Raw genomic sequence first — 23,312 nt, forward strand, 5'->3', positions numbered from 1 at the left:
CGGGCAGGGAGAAGGGGGTTCACTCCACAGTGCCTGGCCCTGCCGGGCCCCCTCCGCTTCCGGCCCCCGCACGGGGCTTTTGTACTGGGCTGTCTTCCATCAACTTTGTGCTCATTAAACAGTAGGTTTGAAAGTGCTCAGAAGGTTTTCAAAAAGGCTTTGTTGTGCTTTTCCAAGGAAACTTGCAGAGATGGCGAGTATGGTCAAGTACTAGGCAGTGTTTACGCTGAGAAGGGCCTCGCTTCAAACTTTGATTTCTATCAAACTTGGACTCCTCCTCACTTGAGAAGTGAGACCTTGAACGAATCTTTTTCAGATATACCTGAGTTTGACGGCCACCTGAAATACGCCGTTGAAACTACTGAGTAGGAAAGAGGGTGTAGGAAAATACCAGTCCTAAGCATCAAGTAGAGTGCTTTGTTAATTAAAAACTCCCAGAAGGAAGGCATGCGTACGACAAATTAGGACATAAGTAGAATGCACACGTGTGCGTGTTACCCCCCAGAGACAGCTCCCGTTACGGGTTCGGCATCTCTCTGCGCAGATGTGGTCTATGCCTGTGTGTAGGGTGTGCGTCTGTGTGTGTGTGTGTGTGTGGTGTGTACGGACAGTCTCTTTGTCAAGAAAAACACCTGCTTTGCCCTTTGGCTGCAACTTTATTTTTCAGTTAACACTGTATCGTGGGTACCACTCCATTTCAATGTATCAAGAGCAGAACCTTTTTCTATATTATCCCAACATGCGAAGATTACAGCAGTTGTAACAGTTTTCTAGTTTTTATTTTGCCCACAGATATAGGTCCCTTTGCTCACTGTTTTTGTAGGATAGACTCCTGAAAATGGAGCTGCCAGTTCAAATGAGTATGCGTAGCGTAAAGAGCCGAGCACGCGGGGCCCTGCCAGCCGCTTAGGAGAGGCCCCTCCCCCACGTCACTCGTGGGGTCACTCGAGCAGGTGTGATGGGTGCGGAAGTCACAATGTCTCTGATGTTTCAAAGAGCAGTTCTGTCATCGCTAGTGGGGTTTGGGTGTCTCTGTTTACTTTCCATCTTCCCTCCCGGGGAGTAAGCTGAGTGCTGTGTTGCAGAACCCCTCTGCCGTGCTCCCACGGTGCAGAGTGGCCGACGCCCCTGAGCCAGGCGGCAGGGGTGCCGGCCAGACCGTGTCTCTCTTGTCCACCCCCTGTGCCCAGCGTCTGCAACCATACCGGTCACACAGGGAGGGGCCCTAAATGTCCAGTGTTCAAAGGCAGCTCACCCAATCGCTTTTCTGTCAGCTGGTTTTTTTTTTCCTTGTTGCTTTATACGTTCATACCAATCCTGTCTCTGTCATGTATGCTACAAAAAATTTTAGTATTCTAGTCTGTCTTTTGTCTTTCTAGAGTTCTCTTTTTATTGTTATTGAGGGAAATAAATGTCCATAAATCAAAGAGCCGCACAGGCTCACTCGGGAAGCAGCTGACCCACCCTGCCCAGCCCTGCCCCAACCCTTTCATTTGCTTACTTTCCTGTGTGCCTGGGTTGTTGTTGTTTCTTAATTGAGGTACCGTTGATGTACAGTATTGTACACTGGACAGTTTTTAAAGGTCATATTCCGTTTGTCGTTACTATAAAACGTTGGCTGTATTCCCCGTGTGTCCCTGTACTTGCTTTCAATTCACCCCCACGCTTTGGCAGATGGGGGAGCTGCTCTTCCAGGGCAGGTAGTCCGCAGCTCTGCTCCAGCCCGGAGGCCCCCCGCGGCCCCTGGGCCCCGCTGCACGGTGTCCTGGGAGCCTCGGCCTCTCTTCCCTGGACTCCACGTGCTCCTTAGTGTGTGGTCTCCTTCATCTTGGTTGTGCAGCTCTAACAAGCTTTCTGAGAAATGGCGCGTGGACTGTGAGTGTTTTGAGTCCTCACATGCTGGTAAATGCACTTATTCTGGCTCCCACGTGATGCATGATGTGTTGGGTCTAGAAGCCACTTTCCTTCAGGACTTTCAGGTCCTCATCTCGCCCCGGGAGTGGCCCCTGCAGAACCCGACACTGCTCACAAGGTAGACCCTTGGGCCCTGCAGCTCTGAAACCTTTCCGGACACCCCCCAGCGAGGGGCTGCAGGCCACAGCGAGCCCACGCTGACGCCTTTTGGGCACTGGGTCTCCTCTGATGGAGCAGCATACCTCCAGTTACTTTGCCAGTGATTTTCCCTGCTCCATTTGCTCTGTCCTCTCCTGGTGTTTCTGTTAATTTGATGTCGGGCCTTTTTACTCCCAATTTTCAGATGTATCAACTTCTCCTTCAGATATCTCCTTTCCGCTCCTTCACCTTTGTTTGAAGCGTCCTTCACTGTCCTTTCAGGATTCCAAAAAGGGCAGCTCTAAGCACACACACTCTCTGAATTCTGTGCCACTGCCCCCGCCATGTGCTGGGCACCTTGGTGGCTCAGTCTCTGCTTTCCTCACTCGCTGCTGGGCGTGATGTCAGGACACGGCAGTGTTGCTTCCAGACAGACTGACCTCAGTGCCCCTGAAAGGGGCCCCCACTGGGGCCGGGGGCCGCGCGCTCCCTTTTGTGGGCGCTGCACTGCCCTGGATCTCAGGAGCAGCTTCCGTCCCCGGGCCGGACATGTGTTTGTGGAAACCCTGTGTCGGTTCAGCTGAGATCTTAGTAGGAAGAGAGTTGTTGTTTCCTTGCCTGTTAATCTGGTGGGGTTTGGGCTTTCTTTTTTCTTTTTAAATAATGATAAAGTAAGAAACTCAGTGTAGAAATAGAAACAAATGAAATGTGAATCTACAGTTATCTCAACAATGTAAAAATAGTATCAAAAACAATAGAAGTGGATCCTCTAGCGGGTGGGGAAGGCTGCTTTGTAGTTGGATCCTTTCTATCTTTTGACATGAAAGTCTTGCCAGGGAACCTTGCTTTATACACAAATATGCTGCAAAGCAGAGGGTGTCTCTCCCAGAAACAGTGCCTCCAGAGCAGGTTGAGCCTCTGGGAAGGGCTGGCACCTTCCTTGCCCATCTTTGATTTCTCTGGGGAGTGTCGTTTAGGGGGCCTGGCTTCTCTCCTTTTCCCAAGATCCACAGAGCAACCGTCCTTTGCCTCCCAGCCTCCTTCAGGGTCACCCGGCAGCTGGGACCCCCAGCCCTGCCTGCTGTGCTCCACAAAGGGCAGAGTCACAGTGGCCGTGAGACACACACATGGCCCGGTTCTTATAACCCAAACCAGCTTACGTCCGATTCTGGGGGGCATTTGGTTATGTTGCTTGTTGCTCTAGACAGCAGTAAACTTCCTGTTCCAGAAAGATTAAAAACAGCAGGGTAGCTGATTAAAAACAAAAACAAAAGGTAAAAACTCTCCAGTTTGCAAATCCACAAGTAGTAGAAGCTTGAATGTAGTTGAGTAAAGCCTCGGAACACATGTGTCTCCTGGGTGGTGGTCTTACCACTGCCCTGGACTCCCGAGCCGCCTTCCTGTGTCTGGAGGCCACCGGGAGGGCCCGGCTGTGTGAGGCTGCCCTCTTCCCAAGACGGCCCACCCCCAATGTGGGACTGGACTGGCCCGCGGGCGGGAGTGTCTGGGCTCCAGGCGCAGAGGCTGGGACCACCGTGGGCTTAAAGATGCGGGTTTGCAAAGGGCTCCACGCACACAAGCAGAGCTGTTAACCAAAACCAAACCAAGCCTAAGCACCTGTGCCCAGGGGTCAGGCGAACACCTGCAGGCAGCATGGCTAAGCCTCTCGCCGGGACGGGTTGACCTTAGCACCCTCTCGGTGGCCGGGAGCTCGAGTGGGCAGCTGGTTCCTGGTCTGTTACGTGAGGGAGGAATTTGTTATTCTCAGGTGAACGGGAAAGTCTGTAATGTAGGGGTAATAGTAACATTCGTGGCCCAGAGCCCCAAAACCATCCCCGATGGCCGGGTTTCCTCCCAGCTACTTGTAAATGCAGTGGCCGCTCCAACATGTATATAACCCTCTGTCCGCAGACAGGTCGCTAAAGGCGTCAGGTGCATTTGCGTCAGTGTTTGGACTGATGGATGGGGCTGGACGTCTTCTGCCCGAGGCCTCAGGTTGCCGCCTTGCTCCAGCCTGGAACAGTGCATCTGTGTTAAGCTAATATTTACCCAATGAGCATATTCTTACACTGCCCACGAGATAACCGTGACCCCAGTTGTGTCTGCCTGCTTGTAATGGTGTCTCCTTTCCGTGCAGCATCTGAACCCAATCTGAAATTACGCTCCAGGCTAAAGCAGAAAGTGGCTGAAAGACGGAGCAGCCCCCTGTTACGCAGGAAAGATGGGCCAGTGGTCACGGCTCTGAAAAAGCGTCCTTTGGATGTCACAGGTATGTTCGCGCAAACCCGGCTGCCCTCTGAGAGGCTCTCCTGTGCGCTGTCCCTTCAGCACCGAAACCTGCCTCTGCGCATGTCCCCATCGCCGCCCGCCCCCTGCCCCAAGGGCTCTAGTGCCCGCAGTGCCAGCCCCTGGAGTCCCAGGGCCACGGTTGGCACCCCAGCAGGGGGTCTCAGGCCCGTCCCTATCCCTGTACGGCGTGTCCTGTTCCCGACCTTGACCCAGCCGACCTTGACCCAGCCGGGCAGGTGAGAGCAGTCAGACCTCCTGACGTCACAGGAGACTTTCAGGAATTTTAAGTGGAGGCTTCTCCGAAGGTGGGGTTTTAACTGATCCTGCCCTCTCAGTGGTGAATGCCACGTTTCCTCCCTGCCCCACTGCCCATTAAACAGTGTCTGAACCGCTGGAAAGCGTAAGAATCTTCCTGGGAAGAGTGGGACGGACAGGGGCGGGGGAAGGAGGAGGGAGCTTGGGAGTTTCCGAGTCTCCGTTCACGCACTGCTCTCGGCCCCCACCTAGCGGCCGACTCGGGGGAGCACACCCACCAGGCAGAGCCTCGTCCTGGGATGCACCCCACTTCCCGACATACACCCCAGTCCCTAGGGCGCACCTCACTTCCTGGGCGTGCACCCCACTTCCAGAGGGCGCACATCCACCAGCCCTAAAATCACGGGACAAAGGGGCTGCTCAGGCGGCCTGGTAACAGGAGGGGCGGGACCATGTTTGCACCAAGTGCAGGGTTTGGTGGGAAAACCAGGGCTCTCGGCAGCGTCCTTCAGGGTCAAGTTCCCGGGGAAGGAGGAGGGGCTCCTGGGTGCTGGTGCTGGTGAGGGGCCGGGAACCTCACCCTCAGATTTGAGTCCAGGGTCTGGGATGGGATGAGAGCCGGAGTGCCCTCACCCCTGTCCCGCAGCCCGGGGCTGAAACCCCTAGTCCGAGGGTCTGCCTCTGGACTTCATGGGTTTGTGTGAAGCGGAGCCTGAGGCCTCATGCCCGGGGGCCCATCTTTGTCATCGCGTGCTCATTCTGGTAGAGAGATCAGGGAAGGGTCACCTCAAGGTCCTCTGCCTGGGGGATTCTGTTCAGACTCGGGCCTCGAATGAGTTAGAGCGTGTGTCTCACCACACGTGGGCCTCGTCTCTCTGGGGGACGCCAGGCCGCGGACGGCGGGCCCCTGCGTCTATTTCCAGTCCCGCCTCTGGTGGGACGCAGTCCCCTGCGGCTTCTTTCTGAGCGCCGGCTCTGGCGTCCGTGCTGTCAGCCTGTGACTGTGTCAGGACCGAGCTGGGCACCAAAATGGTGAGCTGCGTTCTCACCTCCAGGGAGCTTCCAGTCTAACTCCAGAGCCCAGATGTCACGTGCGGGGCAGCTAACGCACCACACGCGGCCCCAGCTTGGCCCTGGGCTGTGTTACCCAAAGAGGGCACCACGAAGGCAGCGGGGCAGGGCAGCAGTGGAGGCCACGCCGGGCCCGGGGAAGCTTGACGGGTGAATGCAGGCAGCACAGAGATGAGGGATGGATTTCCCGGCCAGCACACCTCCCGGCGGCTGGAGAGGCAGGATGCTCTGAGCAGAGCTGGCTTTCCCCAAGACTGGAAAATAAGGAGTTCCAGGCAGGGAGGCTCCCAGAGAGAGCGGGGGCACCTCCCCCGGGGTACTGGGGAGGTGGTGAAGGTTCCTGAGCAGGAGAGGTGCACAGCGTCGCCGAAGCAGCTCCACCGGCTGGTACAGGGGGACGGCGGTGAGACGGGGGCCAGAGGTGGCACTGAGATGATGGTGAGACAGGTCCCGGGACGTGGCAGCGTCACTCTGCCAGTTCCCAGTCCCTCGTCAAAGCCGTGCCCATTAGGGAAAGCAAACGAGGGAATCAGCTGCCCCTCCAACACTATCCAGAGAAAATTGCCGTTAACACCTGAGCATATTTCCTTCCAGTCCTTCTTCTGTGCATTTGTCACACGCCCTGTGTACACTTGTATCCTTTCTCCCTTGACGTTAGTCACTACACTTTCTGGCACCTTTAATGGTATTCCATCGTGCTGATACAAAGAATATCGTGACGGTTACGCATTTATATTTATTTTCTTAGACCAGATTCCTTGAAGTGGAATGAAAAAATAATCAACGTTCTCGAGTTGAAAACGGGTGAAAGGTTGGAGAGATAGTATATATATTTTTTTATTGCCCCCGGAAGTTGTTGTGCTTTCGCACACACACCTGGGAGAGTTTATCTGCCGAAGCTGCTGACACAGGCCCGCTTAAAGGAAGGTGGGAGAGCCTCACCATGTGGGCGTCCGAGGCAGGGGGATGGCTGCCGTGGGGGTCGGGGAAGCAAGCCCTGTCTTCACGCGTGAAGTGTGACACCTGCCAGCCCGGTCAGGGGGGCGCGTGTGAATGTGACTTCACTGGGCGGAGACCAGGCTCTGGATCTGGTGGGAGGAGGGAGGGGAGCCGGGGCCTGAGTTCACCATCAGTGCCCCCGAGGGCGGGGCGGGCCCTCGAGTGGACAGGGCCACTTGCTGCCAGGGTGTCCCCAGGGGGACCGCTGCTCGGTGGAGAGGATGAGAGCACTCACGGTCCCCTGGGTTGAGGGGGTCATGCATGTGCCCTTAGGGTCAGGTCTCCTTCCCCGAGTGAGCCGGGCCTGTGGGGTTGGGCGCTGGGGTATGGGCACTGCCATCGACACCAGCACCCTCAGGCTTCGCACTGTTACCCTGAGTTCGGCCGGAATCAGGCTTCAGAGTCCGCCAGGCCCCACGGGCAGCTCCGTGGTCTCGTGCGCTGGAGGGTGGCCCGCTGAGCACCCCCGGCGTGCCAGCTTAGGCAGGTGGCCCAGGCCTCCCCTCCTCGAGCCTGGGAGCCCAGATCAGGGCAGAGTCTTAAGTCAGCAGTGCCCGTGGTCAGTGAGTACTCAGGAGGGAAAGGCAAGTGGCTCAGGCTGGCTCCCTCTGGAAGGTTTTAACCAGAGGCTGCCATTGATAAACAGCGTTCAGCCAAACAAGACCCTCCCATTACGTCACGTGTTTGCACACACAGCAACAGTGGCTCCTTGGGGATTGAGGGGCAGACCCGGCTGGGACACACGGCCGCCTCGGTCCCAGCCCCGATGCGTGGGCTGGGGCCACTCCCCCCGTCACAGCTACCTGGAGAGTGTCTTGGGGTGAGTTTTCAGATAACCCTGATCAATGACAGAAGCCACCAGCTGTGCTCTTCCTTGGATGTTTGAAAAATGCAAAGATTAGCTCAAAGCAAATGTTGACCGAGGGGGCTCTATAAGCAAGTACAGTGAATCTGACCTTCCCCGTTCACAGTCCTTCGGCCTCTGTGTTTTCTTGCCTTTTGTTGTTAGAATACCAGCAAGTGTCCAGGGCCTCTTTTTCTGGGTTTACGATCATCCTGAGACTTTTCAAAAGGGGAATAAAGTTGACTGTGCACAGCTTTGAAGGTGCCAGTGGGGCCTCCACGAGCCACAGGCTTGCGAAGCTCACAAGGGGTCGCTAGCGAAACAGAGAGCAAGGAATTAGCTCCATGGCCCTTGTTTGGGGACCGTGGTCCTGTTCTTTCTTGCTGGGACTTCTGCCGTCAGCCAGCTCAAAGCAGAAGTGCAGCTTTGAGGACAGGCGGTCAGCGCAGCTCAGGGCCTCGGAAGCTGTGTCCTTGCCTGACCTGAGTCAGGCTCACAGGTGTCTCTCCCACCCCCAGACTCGGCCTGCAGCAGCGCCCCGGGCTCCGCACCCAGCTCACCCAACAACAGCTCTGGGAATGCCAGCGCGGAGAATGGGATCGCGCCTGCTGTCCCCAGCATCCCGACCGAGGTCAGTGCCCAGCGCTCCTGTCCACGTCTGGTTTTTTGGCTCCAAAGAGCAGTTTCCAGCTGCCCTTCATTCTTGACTGTCAGGGGCAGCATTTCAGAAGCGTCTCAGGAACCAGGAGCCTCTGACCACAGGGGTCAGCGACCCTCACCTCTGCCGGTCAGACCCCAGGTGCGCTACAGGTTGAGAGGGATGTGGGTGCAGAGAGAGTTCCGGGAGAGCTCTCTCTGGGGGGCTGCTCCGGCCAGGTGGAGGGGCCCCAAGGCTGGCTGCAGGTCGTGCCCTTGACCAGACCTCGGTCAGGGCCATGTTCCGGGCCGGAGGTTCCAGAACCTTTGCTCCATATGCATTCATTTCCCTCCTTATTCACTTTCTCTCCCCCGGCTCATCCCACAAGTGTCTCTGGAGCTCCTGCCTTGTGCCAGCCCTGTGCCAGGCACCCTCCCCCACAAGGGCTGGCTTCCAGTCGTCTCTCCCGTGCCCACTGGGATGGGCAGGTGCCGACCGGTATCAGGGGCCCGAGGGCGGGGGCGACCGCTGGGGAGCCGGCTGCACACCTCGTTTCCCTGGACTGAGCCAGCGGTGCCGTGTCCTTCCTGCTCAGACAGTCCTATTGACTGCAAGGTTCTCATGAGGTTTTTTACGTTCCTTCCAACGTACAGGAGGCTATAATTTATCAAATACTGATATTTACTTTCTTCCTTAAATATTTAGAAATGAGTCCTGCCCTTCCAGAGGGTTGACAAGTCTTAGTTGGAGGACACAGGCACACGTGTCCACTCCATTTTCATTTCCAGTTTCTAGACACTTAAGGTATAAGCAGATTTTTAGAAACTAAGATGACTGCTGGAAATGATTTTGTGTTACTGCCTCTAGCCTGCCGAGTCCCCATTTTCTTTTATTCTTTTCCTTTATGTGCTACTTCTTTTATTACCTGTGCATTTCAACCTACCGGTTTAAATACTTGTTTACATTATTAAAAGTTTTAACAACGCTTCTCTGTGAGACTGAGTTCACAGCTGAGGTCTACCTGTAATTAGCCTTAGAACTTGGCCTAGAAATCGCTACCTGGAGTGAGATGTGAATGCTGGGTGTGGCTTGTCAATAGCTGTCGTAGATCCTGATTTTATCTAAAACGGGCAGTTATGTACCTAATGGTTCATATTGTAGAGATGCCTTATTTGGGCGGATGCCAGTTTAAATTATGTGTTAATTTTTACAAATCACATGTTAATGTAAATTAAGCTACTGCAGGTTAATAGATGTCAGAGGAGTCACAAGAAACGTAAAGAGTGCAGTTTTCCTGTTTTACATTAGATATTCATTGTAATCATGGGGGTAGTCTTTGAAAATTTGATCACAAATGGATGTCCTTTGTGGATTTCAAGTATAGTTAGAACTGGACATTCTCTCTGAGACCTCCATTCTGTCTGCTCCCCTTCTCCAGTCCAGAGGTGAGGAGGGGTGCTCATGCGGGAGCGAGGCCCACTGGCCCGGCGCCCCCTTTCCCTGCTTGACTGAGGGACTCTCAGCATCCTCCACACCTCCCCCGCCCCGCCTACATGGAGGAAGCAGGGCTCCCCTGACCCTTGGACAGCCTCTCCCCAGGGGAAGACATTCAGCCGATGCCGAAAGCCAGGTGTGATTCGGGGGCGTGCAGAGGGCATGCTGCCCTGGCCCTGGCCTTTCTGGGCAGCTGGGCAGCTGAGAAGCACGTCCTAGGGCAGATGGAGATGGCCGGCACCGGAAATGCAGACAAATCGACATACCAGGCAATTCCCAGAAGGCTGCTTTAGTTCTAAAAATAAACCAGGTTAAAAAAAAAAAAAAAAAAGCCTTGGTTATAGAGAGGAAATGACAACTTTCAAACATTAAATGTTTGCTTATTTTGTTCCTGGACAAATCCAGGAACAAAATCGTGCTTTCCTTGGCAATCTCAATCACTTTCTCTAAATCATAGCTTGCTGATTTTTTTTGTATCTAGAAAAAGGGCTACTTTTTAAAGTAGCCCTTTAATCATTACTGTACAATTGAATATGTGAATGAAATAAAGGTGGCCGCAGCCATCTCTCTGGGGAAGATGCACTAACTTCCCTCCCAGGTGAAGAACGCCGGTCCTTCCTGCTCTGCCCTTAGAGCATGAGGACGGAGTTTATCACGTGCGTGTGTGTTTCCAAGTAACACCAAGTATGACACCATTAAGCCACCTAGGAAATTCTGCAAAGCACCGAATACCTGCGCACATGCCCTGAGGTGGTAATCGCACAGTCCTCAGACAGACTTTCCAGCCGGGGCTACAGGTGGCCTGCCATTGTTTGTTTACAATAACTTGTGACAACTTGCAGCTCATGTTTTATTTTTTTAACCTTGTAAATGAAATTTTAAAGCACCCAAAATGCTTCTCATCCTTAATTATATAGTCCATGTGAGAAGAGCTAGGAGAGAATTGGTTAGATGTCCGTCGCTAGTGTTATTTCCCATGACACCACCAGCCAGCGTCACGGCAACCACCTTCTCGGCCTCTTCTTCCTGTGCCCTTGGCCCCGCACACGTCACTGGGCGTCTAGTGAGGGAGGATACCGTGTGAATAGGACAGTGTCCTTTTAGCAAAGAACCTTCATTCTAGAAGCAAAAAGATGTGAAATACGACAGCAATTCAAGTCCTCGGGGACTGGTACTTAACCACACGTGATAAATAAGTTCCCAAGTCATCCACAAGATTTTTCCAACCTGAACGTCCCCACGTGTAAACATGCCCTCATGGATTTATCCTCTGACACGCTGTAGCACAGCGTGGACGCTGCTGCAGAGAGCACTCCTGTGGCCAAGTCTGTGTGCGTCCAGCTTTATCTCCTAAGGGTGCATCCTGAGGGTGGAGTGGGATTTTAGGATTTAAGGTTAGGTCCGGTTTTAAGGCTTTTGACACGGATTGCCAAATTGTCCTGCAGAAGGAGCACACCGATTTATGAGCCAGCCAGCAGTGTGTTTCTGTTTCTCTGGGTCAAGGTGCTGTAGTCGTATTTGAAAATCTTTGCCAACTGGATAGGTTTTTAAATGTTTTTAGATTTTTAGGTATGTTTTTAGATTACTGATGATGTTGAGTATTTCTTTTCTGTGAGTTTTTTTCTCCATACGGGTTCTTCTTTGTCATTTCTCACTACTTGTTTGATTTGCATGTCCTTTATATAATTGGTCTTTGTCTCTACTATACGTTGCCAACCTTGTTGTGACCATTATTTGCCCTTTATGTGACAGGATTTCTTTTTCTTTTTTTTTTTTTTTTTTTTGCGGTACGCGGGCCTCTCACCGCTGTGGCCTCTCCCGTTGCGGAGCACAGGCTCCGGACGCGCAGGCTCAGCGGCCATGGCTCACGGGCCCAGCCGCCCCGCGGCATGTGGGATCTTCCCGGACCGGGGCACGAACCCGCGTCCCCTGCATCGGCAGGCAGACTCCCAACCACTGCGCCACCGGGGAAGCCCGGGATTTCTTTTTTAATCAATATTTTCTTCTCTGGTTTCTACTTCTCATGATATGTTTGGAAAGACATTCCCGACTCTAAGAATATATTTTTAAATATATTGTCCTAGATTTTATTCTGATAGTTTACAACGATGAGTGAATTGAGTAAGAACAAAACAAGAGAGTGAAGGATTGTGAATCAGGCTGCAGTGCTTGTGGCCTGCTTTGAATGCCGTGTTCGCCCCCGTGCTGTCCTCGTTAATAGATTTCTGTACCGGGGATCTCAAAACTGGGCGTGGTCTGCCGCAAAGTGTTTTCTGTGGTCGTTTCCCTTGGCAAGTGTCACCCGGGCTTGGCAGTGCAGAGCCTGTGTGATGGCCCTGTGTGCTCTGTTCCCAGACGGGCCTGGCACACAGACTCGTGACGCGAGAAGGCTCGGTGGGCCCGCTGCCCCTGTACACGTCACCGTCCCTGCCCAACATCACGCTGGGACTTCCCGCCACCGGCCCCTCCGCGGTAAGTGGGTGCCCACGGGTCTGGGTGGCGGTGGCGCGGGGTGGCCGTCCCAGGCCCCTGACCCCGGGAGCCTGGTTATGCCTCTCCAGGGGGCGGCCAGCCAGCAGGAGGCCGAGAGACTGGCCCTCCCGGCCCTCCAGCAACGCATCTCCCTCTTCCCCGGCACCCACCTCACCCCCTACCTGGGCACCGCACCCCTGGAGCGCGACTCGGGGGCGACTCCCAGCTCCCTTCTGCAGCACGTGGTCCTCCTGGAGCAGCCGCCCGCGCAGACGCCCCTCGTCACAGGTGAGCATGCTGCAGGCCGCGTCAGGCCGTCGTGGGCTTCCCGGGAGGGATGGCGGGGTGGCTTGTCCCCCCCAGAACTTCTGGACTTGCCCCTCGCATGCCGGGCTGTGGCTGGATGGACCGAGTCCACTCACAGAGCCAGGTGCGTGGAAGCAGGAGCGTCAGACACACCTTCTGGTTCATTTCCCGAGAGCGGGCTGGCGGCCCCTCTCATGGGTCTGCCCTTTGGGTCGTCGGACACGTGATGGAAGCCCAGGGCTGGCTCTGGCGGGCAGCGGGTTTCTATTAGCAGTAACATTTTCGTTAATGTGCCCCATCTAAGGGGTGGTTATATTTAGAAAATAATAGCTTGGCTATGAAATTCGCCTAGCAACAGCAGTGTAAAAGTGTTACTTTCCGAGTGACGGCGTGCGTGGGGCTCGCCATGAAATGAGGGGGCCCTGCCGTAGGGTCATCACCCCGGGTCCAGGCACCACCCAGCGGGGTGTTCAGCTTCCTCCCTGGGTTTTACAGGGGCCTCCTGAGCCCTGAGTATCAGCGGGGCGGCCCTGACCTCACTCCCTCCTCAGCTGTTAGGTGCTCTGGTTGTGGTGGTGACTCTTGGTCTTTCATTGTTTTTAACCTTCAACCTCGCTCTCTCCCTCACTTCCCTGCTGGCCTGTCTGTCCTTCCTGGGGGTCTTGTGGGCCCTTCCCCGCCCCCTCCCTGATCCTGGGATCTCTGGAGTCACCCTACACTCGTAGGAAGGCCCGGGAAGCCCTGCCAGGGTCCAGAGCTGTGCCAGCGTGGCCACCACATTGAAACTGAAGGCTAACAGCAGAGGGAGAGATCTGACGGGGAGTCCCACACGCAATTCATCCGATGCTCATGTGGCCACTGGCTGTGGGGCAGTAGGAACGCGGAACACTCCGTCAGCCCAGGAAGCTCTGTCGAACAGCTCCGGCGTGGCGCGTAGCCCCAGCTCTCGGCGTGGAAGCAGCCTGCGTGGGCCTCCCTCTCTCCTCCCCCGCAGCACGCGGGGTGCCGCTCGCCCAGCACTGGCAGGGCCCGCACGGCACCTTCCACACCCACCGCCCTTTTCTCAGAGCCCTTCCTCTGCATCAGGCCCCACTCCGGTGCCCCCCGGCCCTCCTCCCGGGCACTCTGTGCGGGCATTTTCTGGGCATTCTTCCTTCCCCCCGGAGAACAGACGCTGGGCTTTCCTACGACCTTGCCACCCCCCGCGGTGTTTGATGCCGGAAGGTACACAGTAGACATTTCTGCGATGGAGCCATGTGCCAGGAGGGGTGTCTGAGCAGAAGGGTCATTGCAGGTTTGCCCCTGGCAGGTTCCCTGAGGTTCCCCAGTGGTCGGCCCACAGACCTGCCCGCTCGCTGGTGGTCACTATGGACAGACAGACAGTGTCAGAGCTAGAACCGCATCATTTCACAAATACTCAGAAGCAGGTCCCTGTGGGCGGGGCAGCCTGGGCCCTCTCCCCGCCCAACCCAGCCGGCCTCTGCAGGCAGCTGGTCATCCAGGACAGAATTTGATCCTAATTTATACTGTGCCCTCATGCTTGAAAGTTTTACAACATATACTGAAAAACAACTGCTTTTGAGTTATCCTCAGAAACTCTCGTTAATGATGTAAGGGGTCATCTTTAGGTTCTGAACCGGAAACTGGCTGCCAGCTGACGGCTTTGCTACTGGAAGGTCAGGGTGTCCAGTTTTCAGTGATGCTGATCACTGCACTTGTCCCCGAGCATGGTAGCCCCACAGTTTTACCCTCCAGGGGCACTGGAGTCAAATTTGGGGTGAGTGGGATGGGGGTGACAGGTGAGGAACGGAGGCAGAACAAAACTGGGCTCCAGCCCGAAAGGCCTGCGCCCCGGGCAGCTCCGTGTCCAACCCAAGCATCGCCCGTGTCGGGGTGTGTAAGGCCTCTCCACCGTCAGCACACGCCCACAGCCCCGCGGGGACCGCGGCCTGTGTCCTCTGGGAGGCGTCGCCCGGTGAAGGCAGGCGTCTGCACTGTCGTCAAGCTGCTGGAGGCCCAGATCAGAGAGAGGGGAGCCCTGGAGAACCCGCAGCGGCAGCAGGAACCGGAGTCCCAGCCTCGCTGGCCCACTTGAGCTCCTTGTTCCTGAGCCTGTGTCCAACCGGACATCAGATCTCCATGGAATTAGTATTCCCTCCTCTAGAAGCGAGAGAAGCTTCTCTGCGGGATATGATGTGGGGTCGGCCCAGATGACCCCAGTGCAGGGCTCTGCTGTCCCATCACCTGTTACACCCTCATTCTTGGGGGTCCACAGGAGCTTTAAAAACAACAAGGGATGTTTTCCAAGAAGGGACCTTTTCGGTAACTAAGTAGCCTTTTAATCCCATAAATGCAGCGTTGCGTGGCTGGTGTCCTTATCTCCGTGAAATGGTTTAATCCTCCACAATACCTACATCAACAACTGATGAATTCTGAAAGACCTTCTTTACAATGATGCCGTTCTTTTTTGAAAAACTTTTCTAGAAAGCTGGGGAGAGAACGATTCTATTCTATCTCGAATACATTTTGAGTTATTCACTTTAACTTAGTAGCCAAGCAGACGGTAAAGTTTAAGATAACTTACCTTTCCAGAAAACTACTGGTTTGGATAAAAAGAGATGGTGGCTTAGGGAACTGTGGTTGATTAACTTTTTGAAAAGGTAACAAGGGACAGTTTTGCTAGGGCTGAGGGGTTTTTTCCTGTTGGCACAAAGTAGTATTTTTAATTCAGAAATAGCCCCCCTGAAGGGACCAGGAAAAGACTGAGAGTCCGTACCCACCGGGAGTCTCAGGCTCGACTAAACATGGCAACACAGCCCCCCTGGCTTTGGAGACCCTGGGGGGAGGGCAGGAGCCACCCACCTGTCAGCAGGGCCGCCTCGGGCAGGTGCCCCGTCGCGGGAGCCAGCCTCTCTGGGAAGCCGAGAGCTGGTGTGTCAGTTTACCTGCTGTTTCTCCTGGTCAGACACCCTGATCTGGGGTCATAGTCTGCCTGAGTGATGCTTAGATGTTGTTCAGGTGCCAGGGAACAGACACTCAGGTGGCCTGGGATGGGTTCGTTATACCCTTTTGCCCGTGGAACCGGGGAAAAATGGTAAACTAATCTAAACCAACAATTTGTAAAAGAAAAAAATACTGGGACTTCCCTGGTGGCGCAGTGGTTAAGAATCTGCCTGCCAATGCAGGGGACACAGGTTCGAGCCCTGGTCCGGGAAGATCCCACATGCCGCAGAGCAACTAAGCCCGTGCGCCACAACTACTGAGCGCGTGCGCCACAACTGCTGAAGCCCACGTGCCCTAGAGCCCATGCTCTGCAACAAGAGAAGCCACCGCAATGAGAAGCCCGTGCACCGCAACAAAGAGTAGACCCCGCTCGCCGCAACTAGAGAAAGCCCGCGCACAGCAACAAAGACCCAACGCAGCCAAAAATAAATAAATAAAAATCAATCAAAACTCATTAAAAAAAAAATACTGATGGTTGGAATACAAAGGAATACAGGAGGAAAAACGTTTACCTTCCTGGGTTTTGTGTGAAGAGGTTGCATTTTAAAACAAGATTCAAACACAGATTCAAACAAGACCCTGTCCCGTCAATATAGATTCTTAACTGAAAAACTTAGTCCAGGCACGGGTGCGGCCAAGCTGCCCTTTTCCTATCAGCTGGTAGCAAAAGCTTTCCAGAAATTCGTAGAAAGAGATTTTGGCAATGTGCGTCAGGAGTTTTTAAAGTGTTAATGCCCTCTGTGTGTATAAAATCTATGCTTTAAGAGAACTTTAAGATGGTTTGATCCCTAGGGACCACCGATCCTCAGACCCTGGTTCTGTGGGCTGTCGGGGAGGAGCCTGCCCTTCCAGGACACTCTGGAGCCACCAGAACCCTGGCCCCTTCCTCAGCCGGACCTGGGCCCCCTCTGAGGGCGTTTGTGCCGGGACCATTCTCGTTTACGGCCTGGACCTGGTTGTCCGGGGACCAGATGATGGAAGGCCTCTGCCCTGAAGCCCAAGCTTAGAGCAGGCCCGGCGGGCTGCAGGGAGGCGGTGCCGGACCGCCGGCCTCCGACAGTCACTCAACGGCCCTCTCCCCTCCCCTCTGCTGCCTCTCCCCCCTGTATTCTCTTCAGACCGCTATCTTGCAGGCCTGGGAGCACTGCCCCTGCACGCGCAGCCCCTGGTGGGGGCGGAGCGCGTGTCCCCGTCGGTGCACAAGCTGCGGCAGCACCGCCCGCTGGGCCGCACGCAGTCGGCGCCGCTGCCCCAGAGCGCGCAGGCGCTGCAGCACCTGGTGGTCCAGCAGCAGCATCAGCAGTTCCTGGAGAAGCACAAGCAGCACCTGCAGCAGCCGCAGCTGCACCTCGGCAAGGTGAGGCGGGGCTGCGGGCTTGGGCGGGGCTGCGGGCTTGGGCGCGGCTGCAGCGCGCTGTGCGCGGGAAGTGTCTCTTTCCCGGGGGCTTATTCTACTTGGCCCGCACGGTTCTCTCTGGGGTCTCTTAAGGACACTTAACCCTCTTAAGCAGACCCGCAGCAGAGAGGCCCCAACGGAGGCACGGGGCCCCCAAAGCATGGGTTCCGAGCCCCTCGGCACCCGTGCCCTGCCCACCTGTTGCAGCAGCCTCGTCGGAAGGGCTCCTGCCCAGAGGTCTGCATCCCTCCACGGTCTGGACGGTCACTCCCGGCCCCCTTTCAGCGGGAAGCAGCGGCAAGGTTAGCGGGGCCCTGCTGGTTATGGAAACGGAGGAGCAGCAGCTCTGAGTGGCTCGTTTCTAATGCTTACATTCGAAGTGAAGCCTCTTTCTGTCAGAGGAGACGAGCCACTTCGGAACGTGGTCCAGCGGTTCCTCCGAAGGTTAACCGTGGAGCGACCACGTTGCCCGGCAGCTCAGGGGCATCTGTCCGGGAGAACTCAGGGCAAGGGCCTGGCCACGGGCACTCACAGCAGCGCTGCTCCGGATGGGTGGGCAGGGGGCAGCCCCCGTGCCCATCGCACGGTGCGTGATAAACAGCGTGGCACGTCCGTACGACGGGACGTTGCTCAGCCACAAAGAGGGAAGAAGCGCTGACACAGGCCACACGTGGGTAAACCCCAAAACGTGGTGCTGAGTGAAAAGGGCCAGGCACAAAAGACTAATAAACACATGGTGCGTGATTGCATTCACGTGAAACGTCCAGAACAGGCAGACAGAAAGTAGCTTGGTGGTCACCAGGGGCTGGGGGTGCGACGTTTCTTTATGAAAGCGTGGAAACGTTCTAAAAGCAGCTTATGGTGACGGTTGCATAACTCTGTAAATATACTTAAAACCACTGTGTGATACAATTTAAAGGGCGTGAATTTTATGCTATATGAATTACATCTCAATAAAGCTGTTAAAAAAATAAGAGGTTGAGGTGATAGGAGGCAACTTTGGGCATTTTCTGAAGGAAACGTGAGAACGCTGGCAGATTGGGGGCGGCGAGCCCTGATTATGGACGTGTCTGCTTCCCGTGAAAGCTCACCCGTCATTTCCCCTTTTCGGGTGGGTCACCTGTGCTCCACTTGTCAGATGTGCGTAGGCCTCTGTCTGTTTCCCTGGGGGATGGAAGGGTCAGGGACGGGAGGGGCCTAGGGACGAGGGTAGGGTCATGTGTTTAGGTGCCCAGCAGGTGGGACGTGCCCGGCAGGTGCAAGGTGGAGAGGTGAGGAGGGACCCCGCCCTCTCCAGGGATGAGGCCAGACAGACGCTCAGGGCAGGCCAAGCCCAGACCCCTGCTGCCCGCCAGGCGCTGGGACACAGGCTCGCCAGCCCCGCCCCGGAGCCCCCTTGGCCACGCGGGCTTTCCTAGCAGGCAGCACAGGGCCGTGTCAGTAGTGGGAGGGGCCTCTGAAGCCAGCCCCCCACTCGGGCAGGAAAGGCACCTGATCAGGGTGGGCGAGCGGGGCATCACCAAGTGTCAAAAGCGTCAAAGGCACTTCACGTCACCTTCCTAATACCGACGGGCTTCTTTTTTTTTTTGCGGTACGCGGGCCTCTCGCTGCTGTGGCCTCTCCCGTTGCGGAGCGCAGGCTCCGGACGCGCAGGCTCAGCGGCCATGGCTCACGGGCCCAGCCGCTCCGTGGCATGTGGGATCTTCCCGGACCGGGGCGCGAACCCGCGTCCCCCGCATCGGCAGGCGGACTCTCACCCACTGCGCCACCAGGGAAGCCCCCAACCGGCTTCTTAATTGCACTACGTCATGAACCGAGTGATGGGCGTGTAGGAGGTTTTAGGAAGACAGGAAACACCTATCGTGTGTGCTGCATTCTTCACAGAGTGATTCAGAAGCTGGCTGATCCCCCTGGATTTTGCTCTGTGATCGATTTGCCGTAGCGAACGACAGTTGACTGAAGTGTTTGTGCGCTGTTCTCCTGGGATGCTCAGGGAGCTGACAGTCATATCTAGTACCACCAGCACTGACGTTTCTGCCCTTCATCTCAGGGGGGCTCGTACCCTGATGGCCCCTGAGCCAGCTCCCTGCAGCCCTGGCCAGCGTGCACCGGGATTGCAGCCATTCCTTGCGTGCTTCACTGCTTGTTCAGCCTCCATTGTGAATACGAAAACTGGGCCTCGTTTGTTTGGGTGTCTAATGGTGAGTGTATCCAATGACCTTTACATACTGGCCTGCTCACCAGTTAGGTCTGGGCCCTGAACTCTAGTCTGGCTTTTAGAAGCTTCTTGTTATAAACATGGCTTACGTCTGTTCTCGCTTAATTGATGAGAGGGTGCTCCCGAGATCCTAAGGGTCTTTGGGAGACAAAGAGCTGATGCGTTTGTCCCATCTGCTGCGGCATCACCGCCAACGTCTCCACTGTCGCACTCACCCGCAGTGAGCCTTCCTTCCTCTCACGGAGCCAGATCTGCTGAGTGACCCGCCCAACCTGTGGATGCAGAGCTGCGTTTCACAGATGGACAGGGAGAGAAACAGACCTCTGTCTGTGGCCGTGGCCCAAGGAGACTGGCTGCACACACACCGGCGTCACTGCTGAGAGAAGACCCCTGGCGGGTGTGTGGCAGGCCTCTCGGCGTCACAGGGAGGCCGCCACATGGGGACAGCCCTCCTCCCCACCCCAGTGTGGAGTTTCCGCCCCCCGAGAGGTGCTGCATCCTGCCAGGCCGACCTGCGAGGCGAGGGTGCATGTGCCTGGGCTGGGGGCAGGAACCCCACCACACGGGACAGAGGACGCACGTGGAAACCTCCGAGGCTTGCACATCCAGCCCTTGGACCCCTATGCCCGTCATTCATGGAAAGAAGTAGAACACAGCCCACAGACCTTGCACTGACGTCCACAGTCAACACGATCACACCACCCCAACCCCCGATGGCCCGGCTCCACGCCGACGGACACATGCCCGACCCGAGGGCCCTGCGGGCCCCGCGGGGGGCACCGCCCACGTCTCTCCTGAGGGGGCAGCCCTCCTCCACCTCCAGGGCGCTTTACAGAGTACGTGGACTCTCCCGAAATGTCAGCCTTGTACAGGACACCTGAAGACAAATTTTCACCTGTAGCTGGACCCAAATCAGACCAAAAAGGCCACGAGTGGCGTTATTGGAACAATAGAGGAAACTTAAATACAGGTCACCAGGATCATACACAGTTACTAAGTTCACACGTGACACACTGGGTACAGGTACTGAATTCATCTGTATTTTTCATCTGTATTCATCTGTATACACAGCAGATATGGTTGCTAAGCCCGTCCCTCAAAGCCCCACGGTGGACGGTTTCCCCTGGGTTCTGGGGAGAGCGTCGTGCTGACACGTCTGCCAGCTGGGTCCGGCAGCCCGCCAGCCCGCGGTAGGTCAGCAGAAGGACAGGCGGCCTCTGCCTGTTTCCATGGCCGCCGTCTGCTGACGTCCAGGCAAAGGGCATGTGGAGTATCTTGCACTGTTCTCGAAACCGTGCTGTAGTTTTGGAGTTGAAAGGAAAGTGCTGGAAGAGAGCGAGGACTGAGCTTCTGTCCACTGAGTGCACCTTCCCGTGGCTGCTCTCCTTGTCTCCTCGGTGATCATGTTCTCAGCTTTGTCACAACCCCGTTTCCTCCCGGACGACGAGGACCCTCTACCCTTCGGTCGCTGCTCCCGGGGCCTCCACCTCCACTGCGTCCCCGGATATACTTACCCACTCAGGGGCCGCCTGCCGTAGGGCCTGGAGCAGGCCTGGCGTCCTCAGGACCAGGCGCAGCTTCCAGGTGACCCCCCTGCAGGCCACCCTCGGGCCACGGCGCCACAGCCTCCCTCCCGACAGAGACCTTGCTTCTCCAAGTCCCCTGCAGGGGCCCCGCCCTCCCCCTCGGCCTCCCCTGCGGGAGCCTCTCTCCTGCCCCCTCTGTCTACGTGGCGACCCCACCTCCCCCGAAGTACCCACTCCCCGGCCCTCAGCCGCCCGGGCTCCCTCCGTGAGCCTGGCCTGGAGCATCTGTGCTCCCCGCTTCCGTTTTCCATCTGCCCCGCCCTCCCCTCACTGTGCCAGGACCCAACTCTCTGCTGACCTTCGGCCCCCTCCTGGCTGAGCCCCCAAGGGTCATTTCCCCGCAGGCAGTCCCCTGACCCTTTGGGATCTTTCCACGGAGCGGAGAGGAGGTTGCCACCCGCTCTGAGAAAGCACCTCCGGGACCTTCATCTGGAGGGTGAAGTCCATGGTGTTGGGAGCCCCCATCCCCATGCCCGCCCCCTGCTGTCCACGCCCCCGTCCATGTCCCTGGGTCCCTCTCCCTGACCTCCACCCCACTGTCCATTGTTGCCAATTCTTTCACACCCTTGCCCTCCAGTGCATCGCAAGGGGCCTTGGCCACTCCCATATCCATCCTGGCTGCTGTCCCCCCTTCCTGTTTCCCTCCCCATCCCTCTGCCGTGGCGTCCTCTCACCGGGTCTGTTCCCCAGCCACCTTCTCAGGCCCCACGCTCAATAAACCTCCCACAAACCCCACCCTGTTACCTATCAGACTCTGCGCCAGGCCCTGGGGGACAGCGGAAACGAGAGAGCTTTGACCCCGTGGGTCCTAAAGCCAAGGCTTACAATGCCATTTGCTGAGGTTTCGAGGCGCCTGCGGACATGCCGGGGCCCAGGAGAGGCCCAGCGCCCTCTTCCGGCAGAGATGGGTCCTCCATGCCTCAACCCAGCCCCAGTGGAGGGGCAAGTGGGGGGCAGGCACAGTCTGGCCCCGAGTGGACTCTGTCCAGGCACGAAGTTCATCACGGGGCCTCGCGGACTCCTGGTGTGTGGGAAGCAGATGGGATTGACAGATCTCAAAATCATCAGAAACAGACTTTCAAAACACTTTTTTTTTTTTGATGAACCACGGTGAGGAATCTGTCGAAGCACCTGGATGTGAGGTTGGCGGATTGTTTACTCAAAATAGAGTTTTGAGCGTGTCTGCCAGCCAGCACCCTCCCGCCCCAGCTTTCTCTCCACTCACCACATCGCCTTCTGCTGAAGCGGCGCTGACCTGCTCCCAGAGCTCTGGCCACCTTGTTCCGGCTGGACTGGAACTTTCTGATGAGAAGCTGCCATGGGCAGATGTAAAGAAAGGGCCTGGGGTCCCCGCGGCTTGGCTTTCATAGGTTGCTTTCTTTTACAGTGTTCATTACAAACGACTTAAAGGATGATCACATCAAAGACACCCCTAGCCCAATCAGAACTCTATTTTCTCAGCAAAGTAAGGCAGGTGCTGAGGAGGGCATCTATAGCTCAGTCTTCCTCTGGGGCTGAGCCCTGGTACCCGCCGGGTACAGCTGACCCCTGGCTGGTTACAAGCTAATGGAATACCAGCACTGGCACAGGTGTCCCGAATCCATCCCTCGTGGGCCAGGCTTCACTGCATCCAGGTGTGGGTGAGGGCACAGGCGGCTCTGTAAGGACTTTTTAAAATACAAACGCCCAGGACGAGAAAACATTAGGCTTCCTTGAAGACCTCGGTTTCCTTCTAGAAACAGAGTCAGGAGTGGTGACAAGATTCATTCTCCCCTGCAGGGCAGATCTCTCGCATGGCAGGGACCTAAACAGGGGCTTTTGAGAGCTTCACGTCTCCTTAAAGCCCCGACACCAGTCACATCTGCCCCATTGACTCCTTTCCCACAGCGAATGGACAGATTGTGCATGGAGAGCGACCTTCAGGCTTGGGGCTTTGAAATTTGGGGCACGTTCTTTCACAGTTTACAGAAAGTCAAGCAGTTCAGTTATTAATTTGCTCTGAGACATTCGTTGTGCCCGAGTCCCCGTGTCAGAGGAGGGGGCCCCGCGTCAGAGGAGGGGGCCCCGCGTCAGAGGAGGGGGCCCCGCGTCAGAGGAGGGCCCCCGCGTCAGAGGAGAGGGCCCCGCGTCAGAGGAGAGGGCCCCGCGTCAGAGGAGGGCCCCCGCGTCAGAGGAGAGGGCCCCGCGTCAGAGGGGGGGGGCCCCGCGTCAGAGGAGGGGCCCCCGCGTCAGAGGGGGGGGCCCCGCGTCCGAGGAGGGGCCCCCGCGTCTGTTCCTCTTTCTCAGCTTCCTCCCAGCTCACCACTTCCCCTCAGGCTGGGCACGGCCGAGACCTCTGTGCCCCCATCACCTGTCTGTCTTCTGGCCCCCATGCCTGGGGCGGCAGCCTCGTCACCCGAGACCCAGGGCGCCATCCTGGACGGCCCTCCCTCTGCGGTGTCCCGGGCCTGGACATGCTGCCCCCTTGCTGCTGCATGGCCCTGTCCCCACCACGTCGCAGCGGCTAGGGCAGGCCCTTGTCCTCCCAGGCCCTGGCGGGCTGGCCGACCACAGCGCCTACTTCTGGGCTGCGCGTCTGCTGGTCCCCCGCACGCCGGGCCAGGTCCCCGCCTCGTCCCCGTCGGGCCGGCCCTTGCTGTCCTGCGGCCCCCGGTGTGCTGGCCTTGCTCACTTTCCACCTTGACCCTCCC

The 23,312-nt window shown here is 56.6% G+C and overlaps 1 protein-coding gene across 3 annotated transcripts in view; it reads left to right on the top strand.

The window, feature by feature from the left end:
* HDAC4 (histone deacetylase 4) overlaps positions 1–23,312 on the top strand; it is a 286,142-nt gene that overhangs the window by 207,163 nt on the left and 55,667 nt on the right. For all 3 annotated transcript variants that reach the window (XM_032636830.1, XM_032636829.1, XM_032636831.1), the window contains exons 8-12: positions 4,190–4,321; positions 8,029–8,141; positions 11,997–12,113; positions 12,203–12,401; positions 16,541–16,779. In XM_032636830.1, coding sequence (XP_032492721.1) covers positions 4,190–4,321; positions 8,029–8,141; positions 11,997–12,113; positions 12,203–12,401; positions 16,541–16,779 — 800 coding nt within the window. The remainder of the gene's footprint in view (positions 1–4,189; positions 4,322–8,028; positions 8,142–11,996; positions 12,114–12,202; positions 12,402–16,540; positions 16,780–23,312) is intronic.

The sequence above is a fragment of the Phocoena sinus genome, chromosome 7, assembly GCF_008692025.1.
Source record: "Phocoena sinus isolate mPhoSin1 chromosome 7, mPhoSin1.pri, whole genome shotgun sequence".
Lineage (NCBI taxonomy): Eukaryota > Metazoa > Chordata > Mammalia > Artiodactyla > Phocoenidae > Phocoena > Phocoena sinus.